Source organism: Charadrius vociferus, unplaced genomic scaffold, assembly GCF_000708025.1.
Source record: "Charadrius vociferus isolate BGI_N301 unplaced genomic scaffold, ASM70802v2 scaffold49, whole genome shotgun sequence".
NCBI classification, from domain to species: Eukaryota; Metazoa; Chordata; class Aves; order Charadriiformes; family Charadriidae; genus Charadrius; species Charadrius vociferus.
Genome location: NW_009661375.1, coordinates 1,298,554 through 1,312,503, shown reverse-complemented (window position 1 = coordinate 1,312,503; position 13,950 = coordinate 1,298,554). Strand labels below are relative to the sequence as shown.

General features: G+C 40.1%; 2 protein-coding genes across 2 annotated transcripts in view; one reads left to right on the top strand and one right to left on the bottom strand.

Moving 5' to 3' along the window:
• FAM179B (family with sequence similarity 179, member B) overlaps positions 1–1,360 on the bottom strand; it is a 48,776-nt gene extending 47,416 nt beyond the window's left edge. The window contains exon 1 of the mRNA XM_009893920.1: positions 1,277–1,360. Within this exon, the coding sequence (XP_009892222.1) occupies positions 1,277–1,360 (84 nt within the window). The remainder of the gene's footprint in view (positions 1–1,276) is intronic.
• Positions 1,361–2,132: 772 nt separating this feature from the next.
• Positions 2,133–10,217, top strand: KLHL28 (kelch-like family member 28). Its single transcript, XM_009893879.1, has 4 exons — positions 2,133–3,031; positions 5,533–5,976; positions 8,775–8,983; positions 9,497–10,217. Exons 1-4 carry the CDS (start codon positions 2,133–2,135, stop codon positions 9,658–9,660), a joined length of 1,716 nt encoding a protein of 571 aa, XP_009892181.1. The 3' UTR covers positions 9,661–10,217.
• The last annotated feature ends 3,733 nt before the right edge of the window (positions 10,218–13,950 follow it).

Genomic DNA, 13,950 nt, shown 5'->3' with positions numbered 1-13,950 from the left:
CTTTCCCAGCTCTTCAAGATAAGTTTTGCCTACAGACTGTGAAAAGCATCTGATAGTCCAGAGCCTAGGGGCAACCATTTGATTTGCGTTGTGAGCACAAATTGTTGGACTGGCATACGTTTTTCAGGGCTGGTTAATGTTCCAGCTTCTGACTTCGTGCTCAGCAGTAAAATGAGTACATGCAAATATGTGGTGTGGGCGAGCATTGCCGTGCGGGAGGTATGCGAGGTACAACAGTAGGCATCTCTACCAAGTTGGTACAGAAAGTTTTATTCCTGTAGAATAACTTAAATGTAGTTATTTATAATGGGTTTTGCACATTTGTGTCTGAACCGTACCTATTCCTTTTTCCTTCCATGTGGTGTTACCTTGTGTTTTATGATTGCTGCATATATGTACAATCAAGTTATGAACGGAGCACAAACAGAAAAGGAACAGAAAGTGTTTTAGCTGCTGAACAGCTCTCCCCATCATATAATTTGTGCTACAAAAATGATATATGGAAAATGTATAGAATCTTGACTTTTGCAGATATGCTTAAAATACTTTCTTGTAGATGTGTATTTTTTTTTTTTCCTAGTAGGGGGTTGTAATAGGAGAGAGATGAGCTTACTTATCTTTTAATGGCAGGAGGTTTTCTATCCCTAGCTGTAAGCCTTCACTTCTTTGTCAGTGCTATTATGTTCTGTATTTAAATGTTGGCAACTAATTTTATTCTTTCAGATTAAGTACTTTGTAAGTAGGCTCACTGCAAATTAGATGTCAGTTAAGGAGCTGTGAAAATGATGAACTTCTTAATAATAAAATAAAAGAAGTGAGATCTTCAAGTTTGTGTAGTCATTTAGCAAATCTAAATTAAATAAGCTTTTCAGTTCAGAAATTGGATGGTTGCAGTGTTCTTCGTAGAACAATAGTTATATTTCCTCGTGGTCCAGGATTCTGACACATTCATACCCTCCACCCTCTCATAGGTATAATAATTCAGTCTGAATAAAGAACTGAAGAACTGCTTCTCCAACAGGTAGTGGTGGGCAGCACGAGTTGAATTTTAATGATACTGAAATTAGAGCAGGTATCATAGTGCCTTCAGGTGTCACGATGCAAAGTAAAACTCCTTGGAAGTGTTTTGGGGTTTTGTGGTGCTGTGGGTAGGAATGAGTATCCTTCTCTCTGCCTTTACTAGTGATGTTGGGAAGCATGGGTAGCTGCCGGTGCTGTGAGGATGTGGAAATGGTGATAGACACCAGGATGCTCACCCTGGGAAGCACCTCACTACCTCCTGCCCCTTGCCTCTTGGCAGTGGAGGCAGGCCCAGCTCCCAGTCTTCCCCACGTCTGATCTCTCTGGAGGGCCAGGGCATGTCCACTGGGATTTTTCTCTCATGGTGGAAGCCACTTAGTGAGGTGAGGCAGGGATCTCTCCCTTCTCCTCTGCTTCTCTGCCCGTTCAGAGCACGGTAACCTCTGCTCCAGCACCTCTTTTCCTGCAATCCTGGCCCTCCTTGGCTCTGTGGGTCTTTCTTGCCTCTGTGCAGAGGGAGGGACTCTGCCGTTCCTGGCGAGGAAGGGCAAACGGAGAGCTGGTCCCTGCTGACTGGTGGGGTCCTGCCCACAGCACTGGGTGCAGGGGAAGCACAGCAGGGCTTGGCTGCCCCACAGTAGCACTAAGTAGGTTGCAAGGCGAGTAGCACAAAGTAGTTTAAGAACTCTTAAAACTTTGTCTCAAGTAAGCCAGTTCTATTCTTTATTTATCTCTCTCTATTTTTATTTCAGTCACTGTTCACTTCTCTCAAATATCTGATTAGAATCCTATCATGTATTCAACACTTCAGATAATGTGTGTTTTACTCTGGAACAAAAAAAAAGGTGGTTTTTGGTTTTTTTAAAGTCGAAGATTAATATAGCATACACTATTAATAAACATTTGATTGTCCTGGGTTTAACTTGCGTGAAAAAGCACAGCGCATAAGGATTGAAAAAGTAAATTGGATAGTAATAAACCTAATTAAGATAAAAGCAAAAATGGAAAAATATTTTTTTAAAATGTTATGTATGGCATGTCTAAGTAACATGAGTAATGAAACTGTTGAAATGAAGCCCTGAGTAATGCGTTAAAAATTCTGTTTGTCACAGATGGACCAGTCGTCTCCAACCTACATGCTTGCCAACTTAACCCACTTGCATTCTGAACAGCTTCTGCAAGGCTTGAACCTCCTTCGCCAACATCACGAGCTCTGTGACATTATCCTTAGAGTTGGCGATGTCAAGATCCATGCCCACAAAGTGGTGCTTGCCAGCATCAGTCCATACTTCAAAGCCATGTTCACTGGGAACCTTTCTGAGAAAGAGAACTCGGAGGTGGAGTTCCAGTGCATTGACGAGGCAGCCCTGCAGGCCATCGTGGAGTATGCCTACACAGGAACTGTGTTTATCTCTCAAGACACTGTAGAGTCGCTTCTTCCAGCTGCGAATCTTCTCCAGATCAAACTGGTGGTGAAGGAGTGTTGTGCGTTTCTGGAAAGCCAGCTCGATCCTGGCAATTGCATCGGGATTTCTCGTTTTGCAGAGACCTATGGCTGCCATGACCTCTACTTGGCTGCTAACAAGTACATTTGTCAAAACTTTGAAGACGTGTGTCAGACGGAAGAATTCTTTGAACTTACGCATTCTGAATTGGATGAAATTGTTTCCAATGACTGCTTGAACGTTGTGACAGAAGAAACTGTCTTCTATGCACTGGAGTCCTGGATCAAGTATGATGTGCAGGAGCGACAGAAGTACTTAGCACAGCTGCTGCACTGTGTTCGGTTGCCACTGCTGAGCGTTAAGTTTCTTACAAGGTTATATGAAGCAAACCATCTCATTCGTGATGACCATACTTGTAAACATCTGCTAAATGAGGCCCTAAAATACCACTTTATGCCTGAACACAGACTTTCCCATCAGACCATGTTGATGACACGACCTCGCTGTGCTCCTAAAGTTCTTTGTGCTGTAGGAGGAAAAGCTGGACTGTTTGCGTGTTTGGAAAGGTAAGTAATAGGTAAAGTTGTTGTAGACTTGAGTGGTGTGATGTGACGTTCATGCATGTTTGTTATTGCCCTGGGTCAGGATTAAGACAGTCATTGAAGAGCTGTGGTTTGCAGGACAGTAGTTACTGCCTTCCTTCATAAGAACTCTTAAGCAGGTTTTTTTTGAACAAAGACAAATGCTGAATTCAAAATGTTTTTTGATTTCACGAGTAATCTTCAATGTTACGGGATTTTGTTTATGCCAATACAAATAGCTATGAAATCATATCATTTTAATTCTGTTGATTGAGAATTTGGTTATTAAAAGTGGTTAATAAAAGTTTGTAAGCTGCTGCTTTATCCTTTCGGGTCTTTTCATTTTTACATATTTTTTCCCTGATCTATTGTTATTCCAGGCAATCAGATCATAAAATTTAACCTAATAAATGACAAATATGCTTCCTGATAACTCGGAAGTCCTTAGAATTAAAATAGACTTAATCAGAGAAGAGCAAAGAGGTAATTCTCAGCAATGTCACATTCTTGTTCATAATGTGACCATGACTTTAGTCTCTGAGCTGAGTAGGTATCCATATCTGTGCTGGCAGAAACAGGTAAGTGCCCATCTTTCTTTACCCGGTGTTCAAAATGAAACTCCTCTTCAGTTACTGGAGTACGTCCCTGAGGCTAATCATGGGAGCAAAAGGAAACTAACAGAGAGAAAAACAGTTTTCTTCCCCATACTGGTATGGTTGGGTTTACTTGTAACAACATTGCATTAACATTTCCCGAAATGGTAGTTAAAACGTGTGTGGCTCTGAGTATATATATGTATACTTATACATACACATACAGTGCTTTGATGTTGAATGTACCCTTATCAGCTCAGCAAATGTTTTCTGCGTTAAGGCAGACTACTGCAACTGGTTCTGCAGCTGAGTTCTGGGATAATGTTTTACTCTGAGATACTCTTTTCTGTGACAGTTCTGTGCTTGCATATACATACACTTGAAAACCTTGGGGGATCTGTATGTTCTTTTTCCCCTGTGTTTAGAGATGATGTCAAAGTTATTTAAAATTAACTTTCCCGATAACAGGGATCGATAGTGAACTAGATGTTCGGCCTGGGAAATGCTGGATTTATAGATTTAAAAAATAAAGGGAGTTTTGTGCTTATTAAAAAATCTGTTTGTTTGAGTGAATAAAGTCATCCTCTGATATTTTTCATCTCTGTTTCTTTCACAGCTTCTTCAATGATTGTAATGATATTACATACCAATGTAGTTTGGATTATTCTGATTTTTTTTAAAACAAAAATGCTCTTTACTACTATTAACCGTGTTTTAATACATACAAATTTGTTCTTTATTATTCATATTAGTCTTTCCTAACCTGTTGTTTCAGTTAATACCTAAATTTAAACAATTGCTGTTGATATACAAAAAAAGTCACAGATTGATTAAACAAAGAATTTCTAATACAATTAAAATTGCAAAGTAGAAAACCTTAATTCCACTATTCTCATTCTCCTTTACATTTGTACTTGCAGGAAGGCTGATTTTTCACTTACAGTTAGCCACTGCTTCATAACAACAAAATTACTTAGAATAGATTTAGTTCTGCTCTTTTCTAACTGGGATGCCACTGTCAAGAGCCAGCCTGGTGTTCCAGCAGTCCCCGCTTCTGGGTTCTTAGTGGCTATCAGCTCTCCAGTGCTTTCATTTTCTTGTTTGTTTTTTGAACAGATCATATTTCCTGTGTACTAGATATTCTTTGAAATCATTTAGTAATTTATTAACTAAACTATTCAGATAGATTGACTAGACTTTATACGTGATAGGCTAGACCCACCATACTTTAACACAGAGTATAATTAAAGACAATGCAAATAAGCAGTATTTTGAAAACAGATTTTTCAAATTAGTTTGTTCTACTTTGGCGTTTTGTTTAAATTGTACGGTGTGTGTGAAATATGTATTTATAAAGCTACCAATTGTACTTTCTGAATATATGTTTGTAGATGTATATATAGACACGTGGTTCCTCCTCTTTAATTCTCCTTTTCTCTCCCATTTCTGTGGCTGTTCTGACTTTTTTTTTGTTTACCCTTCTTATCCCTTTGGTTTGTATTTTTAGCTTACCCCAGTCACAGCCTGCCTCCAAAAGCTTCCGTGGCATCAGCACAAAACTGTCTTCCCTCACGTTACCCATGATGCTGTCCTTCATTCTCTGCAGTCTGCCCGGTTTGGACTTTCAGAATTCATTTCTGGTCTCAGGCTTGGTGCCGTGGCTACTTGCTGTGTTGCTGCATCGCACTGTATGCTGTGAGGCACTGGGGTTTTAACTCTTTACAACAGGAAACAGCATTTGATTTTCGCTTACATTTGGGCTATTGGAAAAAACAGCAAACGTCGGCTAGGATATGAAAGAATCTTAAGATTGTGTTCCTTGATGCTCGTTTGCACTTCACAGAGCTTCGGAAAGTTGGGTTTGCTCACATCATCTTTGTTTTTCTATTTCAGTGTTGAAATGTATTTTCCCCAGAACGACTCCTGGATAGGCCTGGCTCCTCTTAGCATTCCCCGCTATGAATTTGGAATATGTGTCCTAGACCAGAAAATATATGTTGTAGGAGGGATTGCAACCCACGTGTGTCAAGGCATCAGTTACCGGAAGCATGAGAATTCAGTGGAGTGCTGGGACCCCGATACGAACACTTGGACATCTCTTGAAAGGATGTTTGAGAGCCGGAGTACTCTGGGAGTGGTCGTTCTGGCAGGAGAGCTCTACGCCTTAGGTGGCTATGACGGGCAGTCTTATTTACGAACGGTAGAGAAATACATTCCTAAGGTGAAGGAATGGCAGCTAGTGGCCCCGATGAACAAAACCAGAAGTTGTTTTGCTGCAGCTGTCTTGGACGGAATGATATATGCCATTGGTGGTTATGGTCCTGCCCATATGAACAGGTATGTTGTGATGTGTGTAGCTCGATCCATAAGATGGAAGTTGACAAAACTCGCTATGAGGTTTGTGTTCGGCAGCTAATTAGAAATTATTCTAAGATAGATTGGTAATCCACAGTGGGCCTCATTAATGCTTGTTCTGCAGTACGGTCTGATAATTCATCTGGGAAATCTGTGTTGTAACTTTATGTGTTCCAGCTCAGAGCTGGTTTGTTTGGGGTTTTTTTGTTGTTGTTTGGGTTTTTTGTTTGTGTTTTTTTTTTTTTTTTAAATCCTTAAGAGGGACAATGGTAAAGACAAAGATGTATACACATATTATGAAGGTAGGCGGTGCAAGACACCTAACCCTGTAGACACCCAAGCTGGCAACTGAGCAGATCAGTATTGTGGGGGCTTATTTGCTCAGGCCCCAAGGTAGTGTACTTGTACCTGGGTCAGGGCACTGCATCTCAGGTGCTGAGCTCTCGGGAGAGGCTTGCTCAGCGCTGCGCCAGCGCTGTGTGAATCCTACATCAAGCCTGCAAAATATTAGGATGCATGGTTAGCTTTAATGTTGAAAACACTGATTTGGAATGAATAGCATTTTTCACATGCTTAATATACACAAAATAAATATATACCTCACTTGGAATCTTAAAGTACTCCTGATGATAATAATACAGTTCAGGATGATGGTTACTGGTCTGGCTCCTGGGTAGAAGTGGGCTTGCTTCAGACCTTACGTTCACAAGGCATTTTCCTGATACCAGCATGCTCTTTAATTGTCTGTTCCGCATCGCTCTGTGTGTATGGACAGGAGCATTTAGTTATGCAGAGAAACTGTTTGTACTCTTTTCTTTGTTAAAATGGGGAAAAAAATCAGCCATATGTCCCTCCAGGAGGCAAATTAATAAACTAGAAATCTAAATAGCTGAATAAAGAATGAAAATTAAAGTCTTGCTTATAGGAAGGGATACATTGATTGTTTAACAGTGTAATACAACAACATTGCACTAGTCATTAATTGTACTTACTTGTTATACTTGATGTGTTTTTATATAGAACAGTTTGTGAAGCAAAGGATTGGTTTCCAAATAGAAAAGTATATCCAAGTAGTTTTCATTTGGAAAATGAAAACAATATTTTAAATTACTGAAATACAAAACAGCAATAACTTAAACTCTGGTATGGTTGTGATGGGATTTTATGAAACTTAATGTGACATTATTCTCATTTCTTACATTTTAAATTATGAACTGTACTAGCAGTTCACATACTTAACAGGCAAGCAAGCCATCTCTAAAAATTTTCTGTTGATTTCTTCACATGGGATTTTGACCCGGAATAATTAAGTTGTGCTGTTGTCCGGTGTGGTTACTCTTAGCTCCGTACCGTCTTTGTACCACACAGAGCTATGGGCTTTAGTAGGAGCTCAAACAAAGCAAAGTCAGCAGCAGAGCAGAGCAGGCGCACCAGGAGTTACTGTGGCACCTGAGGGATGCTCGCTCCACTGCAGCCCTGTTGCGCTGACCATAAAACAAGCCCTCGCTCTTGCCAGAAGTGGTTCCCCAAAGTTGAATGCTCAGCGTGCACGCAGGACTTCGAAGGGTGAACTCGGTAACCTACTTCTGGGAGGTGTAAGACGTATCGCAGGAGCAATAGGAAATGTCTTTATCAAGCTGGTACCTTTAAAGGGGAAGCTGGGAACGACATTAAAATTCTGCAGTGGTCTTGCTCCTTTACCACATCTTCTCTCTTCCTCAGTCAGAAAGGAAATGCCAGCAGCTCCTGTATAGTTACTGGAATCTGATATTTCATTATTGGCTTTTTTAAATTTAATTTACTTTTTATTGAATAATTTTGGTTTTATTAATTATTCAGGGGTGCGAGTAATATGCCATGCCACACAGCTACTAGACTCATACAAGCTCCAGCGTTAAAAGAATGCCGACTGCTGTGTAATTAAGCACCTTTTCTCCAACTTCATAGTGCTTCTGATTTTCTTTTCCCCTTTTTTCTCGCCCCTTGTGTTACTGAAGCTACACTTCTGACAGGGAATGGCTACGTGCCATGAGTGTGTTAGTGACTATGACCATCTGTACAGTTCCAGTGATTAAAAAAAAAAAAAAGTAATGATGATGATTATTTGTTTCTATTTTATCCTGAAGGCCTCTTCTATCCTTAGTGTTTTGATCCACAACCTCTTTATTGCTTTTCCTGAGGGATTAGCTCTCCATATCCTTTTCCCTCCGTGTTATTTTCAGGCAAGCCTCTAGGAAGTTTTTGATCTGATGTGTTACTCAAATAGACACACTTCAGATCTGCATTGTGTTCAGTTTTTCATGAGTTGCTTTCTTTATAAATAGCAGCAGTCCTCCTTGAAAGAGCTTTCCGTTCTGAGGCGCTTTGAAAAATCTTGCTTTGTTTCGATATGTCACCTGAAGATCCAGGGTAGTGGCAGGAGGACGTCAGAGAAGTGGCTGTGTCAAGATGAAATATGTTAAAACTGCTTTTTGGCAGCACGCTGTTGAGAACCTTCAGCTGCTTTGTGTTGTCGAAGGACTCTAGGATGTGGTTGATGCTTCTGAGGTGATAACACTGGCTTTAGTTTCTTGTGTGCTGCCGTTGGGTTGCGCAAAGCAGCCACGCCACAGAGTTGTTCATCAGCTCGAGCATTTTTAGTTAGTGTTGCGTTATTCCTGTGTATGGTAATACAGGCTGGCAGAACTAGATGTACCTCTGACAAATGCAGATTTCTTGTGGAGTGAAATTCAAATGTCACTAAAATCCAAGCCTCACAAGTTGTTTCTTTGTATTTGCAGCATGGAGCGTTATGATCCCAGTAAAAACTCGTGGGAGACAGTTGCTTCAATGGCTGATAAGCGAATAAACTTTGGTGTCGGTGTCATGCTGGGCTTCATTTTTGTAGTAGGTGGACACAATGGTGTGTCTCACTTATCGAGCATCGAGAGATACGATCCTCATCAAAATCAGTGGACCGTGTGTCGACCCATGAAGGAACCCAGAACAGGTAGGGCCATACAAAACTCTCAGCAGTTAATTCAGATATCCTTTTGTAAATAAACTGCTGTTTGACCTGACAGAAGCTGCAATAAAGTTGCAGTGAGTTGTCTGCAGAGCGTTGTACTCTGTGAATTGGACCAAAGATCACTTAATCAGCTCTGTGAAAGAATAAGTATTTTTCCATTAATTTTGAGTCAATTTCAGCAATTCTGTGGTTACTGTTCTATTGTATTTTATTTTATGTTGAGAGTCAGTAGTGTATCCTCTCTTCTGGTCCCTGACAAGGCGTATTGGGGCAGAAGAACATTGCATTGTCATAGGAAAGGGCACGAGAAGAGTCAAAAAAGGAGTGTAAGACCTGAACAGAGACCGACTCTTCATTTACACCCATTTTCTTTAAAGACAGAGCGGCTGTGAGAAGGTGTCTGTTCAGCCTGCAGGTCAGGGGAGAGGGGGGAAATTAGGAGCAGAAATACTGCTTGGTGCTCATGCCACCCTTTTTTTTTTTTCTTTCCAATAGGAGTTGGTGCAGCTGTAATTGATAACTACCTTTATGTAGTCGGCGGTCATTCAGGGTCATCCTACCTGAACACTGTACAGAAATACGATCCCATCTCAGATACCTGGCTGGACTCTGCTGGGATGATGTACTGTCGATGCAATTTTGGTTTGACTGCACTTTGATGACAAGCGGGACTTTACGGACCTGATGCAAAGATGGAGCTTAACCTGCTTGGAAATAAACCCTGCTGGCGGAGACCATGAGCTGCGTTTTCGGAAGCTGGAAGGTTGGAGGAATGTGGTGAAGTGAGGATTGAAATGAGGAAGGATTTGTTTTCTTCCGATAATTGGCCTTTGTTACTTTAGTGACGTGGGCAGAAGAAATGGAAAGCTTATTACCAGCTGGGTTTAGATGGCATCCTGTTAATGGCAGTGAATTTTAGAGAGTACTGTACATGCCTGGGATATGGTTAGAAAACTTACTGTATATCTAACCCTTTCACTTTCTAGAGCTTTTTCTCTCTTCCTCCTGCCTACTCTGAAACATGAAGTTTACCGTTCTTGGGGTGAGAGACGTGTGAATGTGGTGTATGACTGGACAGTTTGCTGATAGTTGTCTGGTTGTGTCTACATATTAAGAAAATGCCAGTGCTTCATAATTTTTTTTATGAACAGTAACTAAAGGGCTGCCTTGTTTCTGTATCTCAAGGTTTGTAAATAATAAATGCCATAGTATGTTGCCTGTACACTCTCCTTCGTTATCCGCTTACTGGTAGGAGGGCTGGGATGGTAATTAGTAACTACTTAGAGAAATTTACGGGGCAAATTTATTGCCTCTTAATGAAATTTTTGGATCTGCTGAAGAGAAATCACAATTTTCACTTTCCCTTATATTTTCTTTTTGTGGATAAATGAGCGCTAGATTAAATGACTTTAATCTTGCTAGTCTGCTGTGTGTTTTCAGCTGTAATGCAAGGAAAAATTACCACAGTAATGCATCAGAAGATGCCACAGCAGCATTCATAGCGTGATACAAAATAAATACTCGGAAATGAATCCGTCCCGTCCTTCTCCTAAGCGCACTTGTGTCCATATTCCATATAACTTCCTTTTTTAAAAGAATGTATGATTGCTTTCTCAGAGTGTTCAGATATAAAAATGGTGCTAAATGTAGGACTTAACGATAAGGCTGTTACTGATTTTTAGTGCGGTATGCATAAAGCATGATTGTTTTGATTGTTCTAGTGTTTTTGTTTCCTATTTGCTTGATGCATTCGTGCCTATGAAAACTGTCAAGAATAACACAACGTACTGAACGAGCTCTACGTTTGTTACATTAGTATTTTATTTTTCAGAAGATCTACTTTTATTGTTCCTCTTCTCACAAATTCATAAATAGGGAGTGAGTCGCGGGACCCCATCTCGGGTTCTTCAGACAGTCTTGCCTTCACCGCAGGCTGCAGTGAAGGAAAGGCACGGGGCAAAGCGTGCGTCCTGTGGAGCGCAGCACTGGAGGTCAGTTCCTGTGATTAGCCAGAATCTCTCGAGTGATATAACTTTGTGATAGCCCTAAACTTAGTGAAAATTTGCGCAGGTAAATAGAAAGTGATGCTGTGGGTTATAAACATTATTTAAAATAGATGACTGAATAAATATGAGTTTTAGCTAATTTAGAATGGTTTGGTTTGTTTTCTGATTTTTAACTAGGAGTTGTGGTTATCTTGAATTTCTGTTTTGATGTCTGTATGTGTATTGCCAGGCCTGGTACTGAAGAATTTTTCTGCCTCCAGAGTTATTTTCCCCTTGTTTTAACATGTTAAATTAATGTTTGTTTCCCCTTGTTTTTCAAGCCCATATAGTATTATTTTTGAAGGTGCAATAATATTTGAAATAGTTGCTTTAAAAGCCATTTCTTTATAAGTATGCTAAGTGGAGGTTTTGGCGTGTACTTGATTTATCTGGAGTTCCTGCAAAGCTAATTGCAGCCAAGCAAACAGTGGTGTTTCTTGTTCTTCCATACGCTAATGTTCAGATTTCAAGCAGTCGAGGAGACGAGGGTGTTTTCACCATAAAACATTATTCACAGATAACCGGTGTTTGCACAGATTATAAAATCCTGCACATATTCTTCAGATTTGGTAGAATTAAGCAGGACTTTGAAAGCAAATGAAATTAACTGCCGCATTTTCAATGCAGTTTATTTGACCCACTAAGGATTCTAGTTATATAGCAATAATAGCGTAATTTAATTATTCTAGTGAATCTCTTGATAGGACGCAAGTAGCCACATGGTTGTACGTTGTGTGTTTGTGTGGGGGGAGGAGAAGGAAGGGGAGCAGGTTTGGGGACTGAGGGGATGTTTCAGCCTGTCCCGTAGGTTGCCTTCTCCTTCTGTTCAGGTAAACGCACAAGCTGAATGTTTCCATGTGCTGTTTTACTTTTCAGTCTCTTTCACAGAGATGCCATTGATTGTCGTATTTTCCAATATACACCTGAGATAAAGATGCTCAACAAACTAATATTAAAAGAAAAAGAACAACAGCAAAATTCTGTGCTTAAAAGAGAAGTTTATGCCTTTTATTGATACAAGGCTTTCCATGCAGTTGGATATCTACCATACTTTTAACGACCATAGGATTCCATGAATGAAGATGCTCATACGCATGTTCTGACTGAAGTATTAGTAAAGACTGTTTTGAGTTAGCACAAAGTGGTGCAAGGTATAGAAATCGTTTTGACTTCATCAGAACAAAAACTCTGTCGATTGGGGTTATTCAATGTTTATATAAACATCTATCCTTTATGGAAGTCAAAGCACTTAAAATTGCAAAGTGTTTTATTCTCTCTGCCTAGGCAGTGGCAATGTTAAATGAGGTGACAGAGATTGACCCCATATTATGTCATGTGGTATTGCTAAATTTAAGATAGCAGCATAAACAATTTTTTAGTATGCAGACTTGGTATGAGGAATGGGAAAAATACCTGATGAAATATACTGCTGTTATTTGATGAACTGTTTAGCTAGAAATGGATTGAACAGTGTATCAACCTAGGGATTGTGTCACTTAAAATCATGCCATCTTCAGTTTCTGTTCTGGGTGCTTGTTGTCCTGTTCACTGAAGTGCTTGGTTATAGGAAGATCAGACACAACAGTCAGTTTAAACCTGCGTTTAAGGAACAATACTCTCATTTTAATGTCTGTCTTGCAGTTTAAAAATGAAGGACCTTCAAATAAGATGTCATACAACTATAAATTATCATCCAGTTCTATTTCTTAGTCACTCAAAATTATCTGTAAAGCACTTTAAAATGGGTATGAGTTTATATGTGTACATACAGTTCCTGAATTTCTGCCTTTTTTTTTTTTTTTAATTAAGCTATTCATCTGTAAGCTGCTTGACAGTCTCTCCTACTAGGAATGCTTTTCTTTCAGAAAGTCTAGTTGGAATTTCTAGAGGGGCAAATGTCCAGTGCGCATTACAAACAGCTAACTTTTTGTGGGAGATAGTGTGTACTTTTGTGAATTTGCCATCTGTGAGTCCCCATTCACTATATGAAACAATGCAAAATGTCCAAGCTTGCCTTAAATTCTTGATATTTAACTGAAACGCAAAGAACTGGATGATAATTCCTAATTTTTTGCCTTATGCGCTGTGCTGTATTTTAAACCCAAGGATAACTATAATTTTTAGCAGGATTTAATAATTGTACAGAGAATACCAAATTGTACTCGGACTTGACCAGAGTGCTTTGGTTGGGAGTATAAAATGATATATGTAGTTTTGTGTATGTAGAGTGTTTTTATGTGTACATCTTTTTTAGCAGCAACGTTCCAGTTTTGTTATTGTTTACAGAAGTGGCATTTGAGTTCAACAGGAAAATAACTGTAACCTGCATTCTCAGTCCTTACTAGTGTTCTCAGTGTGTTTGCTCTCGTGATAATGCTCTGTAAGTATTGTTGTAACTATTTCATTGAATGTGAAACAATTTAGTAAATAAACCTTGGGAAAAACTTATTTTTATACTTTTGTTGGACAGTGAATATAGATCCGCTGTAGGTTTAGTCTCCTAATGCGGTAATGTCTGGGTGAGTTGTCACTCGAAAGCGGCGGTTCCTCAGCGCCGCAGGGTGACGCTGGGACTAAGGGAGGTGGAGCAGGAGGGTGCTCACCCTTCTGGGGTAGGAGACCCTGACCCCAGGAACCACGTTGCTGGTCTTTGCCCCGCTGGTATTAGAAGCTCCTGTGGACGAGGATTTGAGTAAGTGGCTTGTGATTTCCCATCTGTCCCTGTAGCCGTAACTGGTGTCTCCCTGATGAATCGGCACCCATGGAGGGAACACGCAAACCCACTTGTTCCTGCGTTCCTTGGCAGAAGAGCATGCTCTAGAAAGCTCCCATACAAACTGTTCCCTCCTGGTGAAGTCCCAGCGTCACTGACTGTCTCTGCAGAAATGTGATCTGTGCAGCGCC

Bases quoted from the DNA above. Each gene is read 5' to 3' on its own strand.
- KLHL28 (XM_009893879.1), top strand. From the start codon at position 2,133: ATGGACCAGTCGTCTCCAACCTACATGCTTGCCAACTTAACCCACTTG. The intron at 3,032-5,532 runs GTAAGTAATAGG...TTTCTATTTCAG, and splicing joins CTGTTTGCGTGTTTGGAAAG to TGTTGAAATGTATTTTCCCC. The intron at 8,984-9,496 runs GTAGGGCCATAC...TCTTTCCAATAG, and splicing joins CATGAAGGAACCCAGAACAG to GAGTTGGTGCAGCTGTAATT.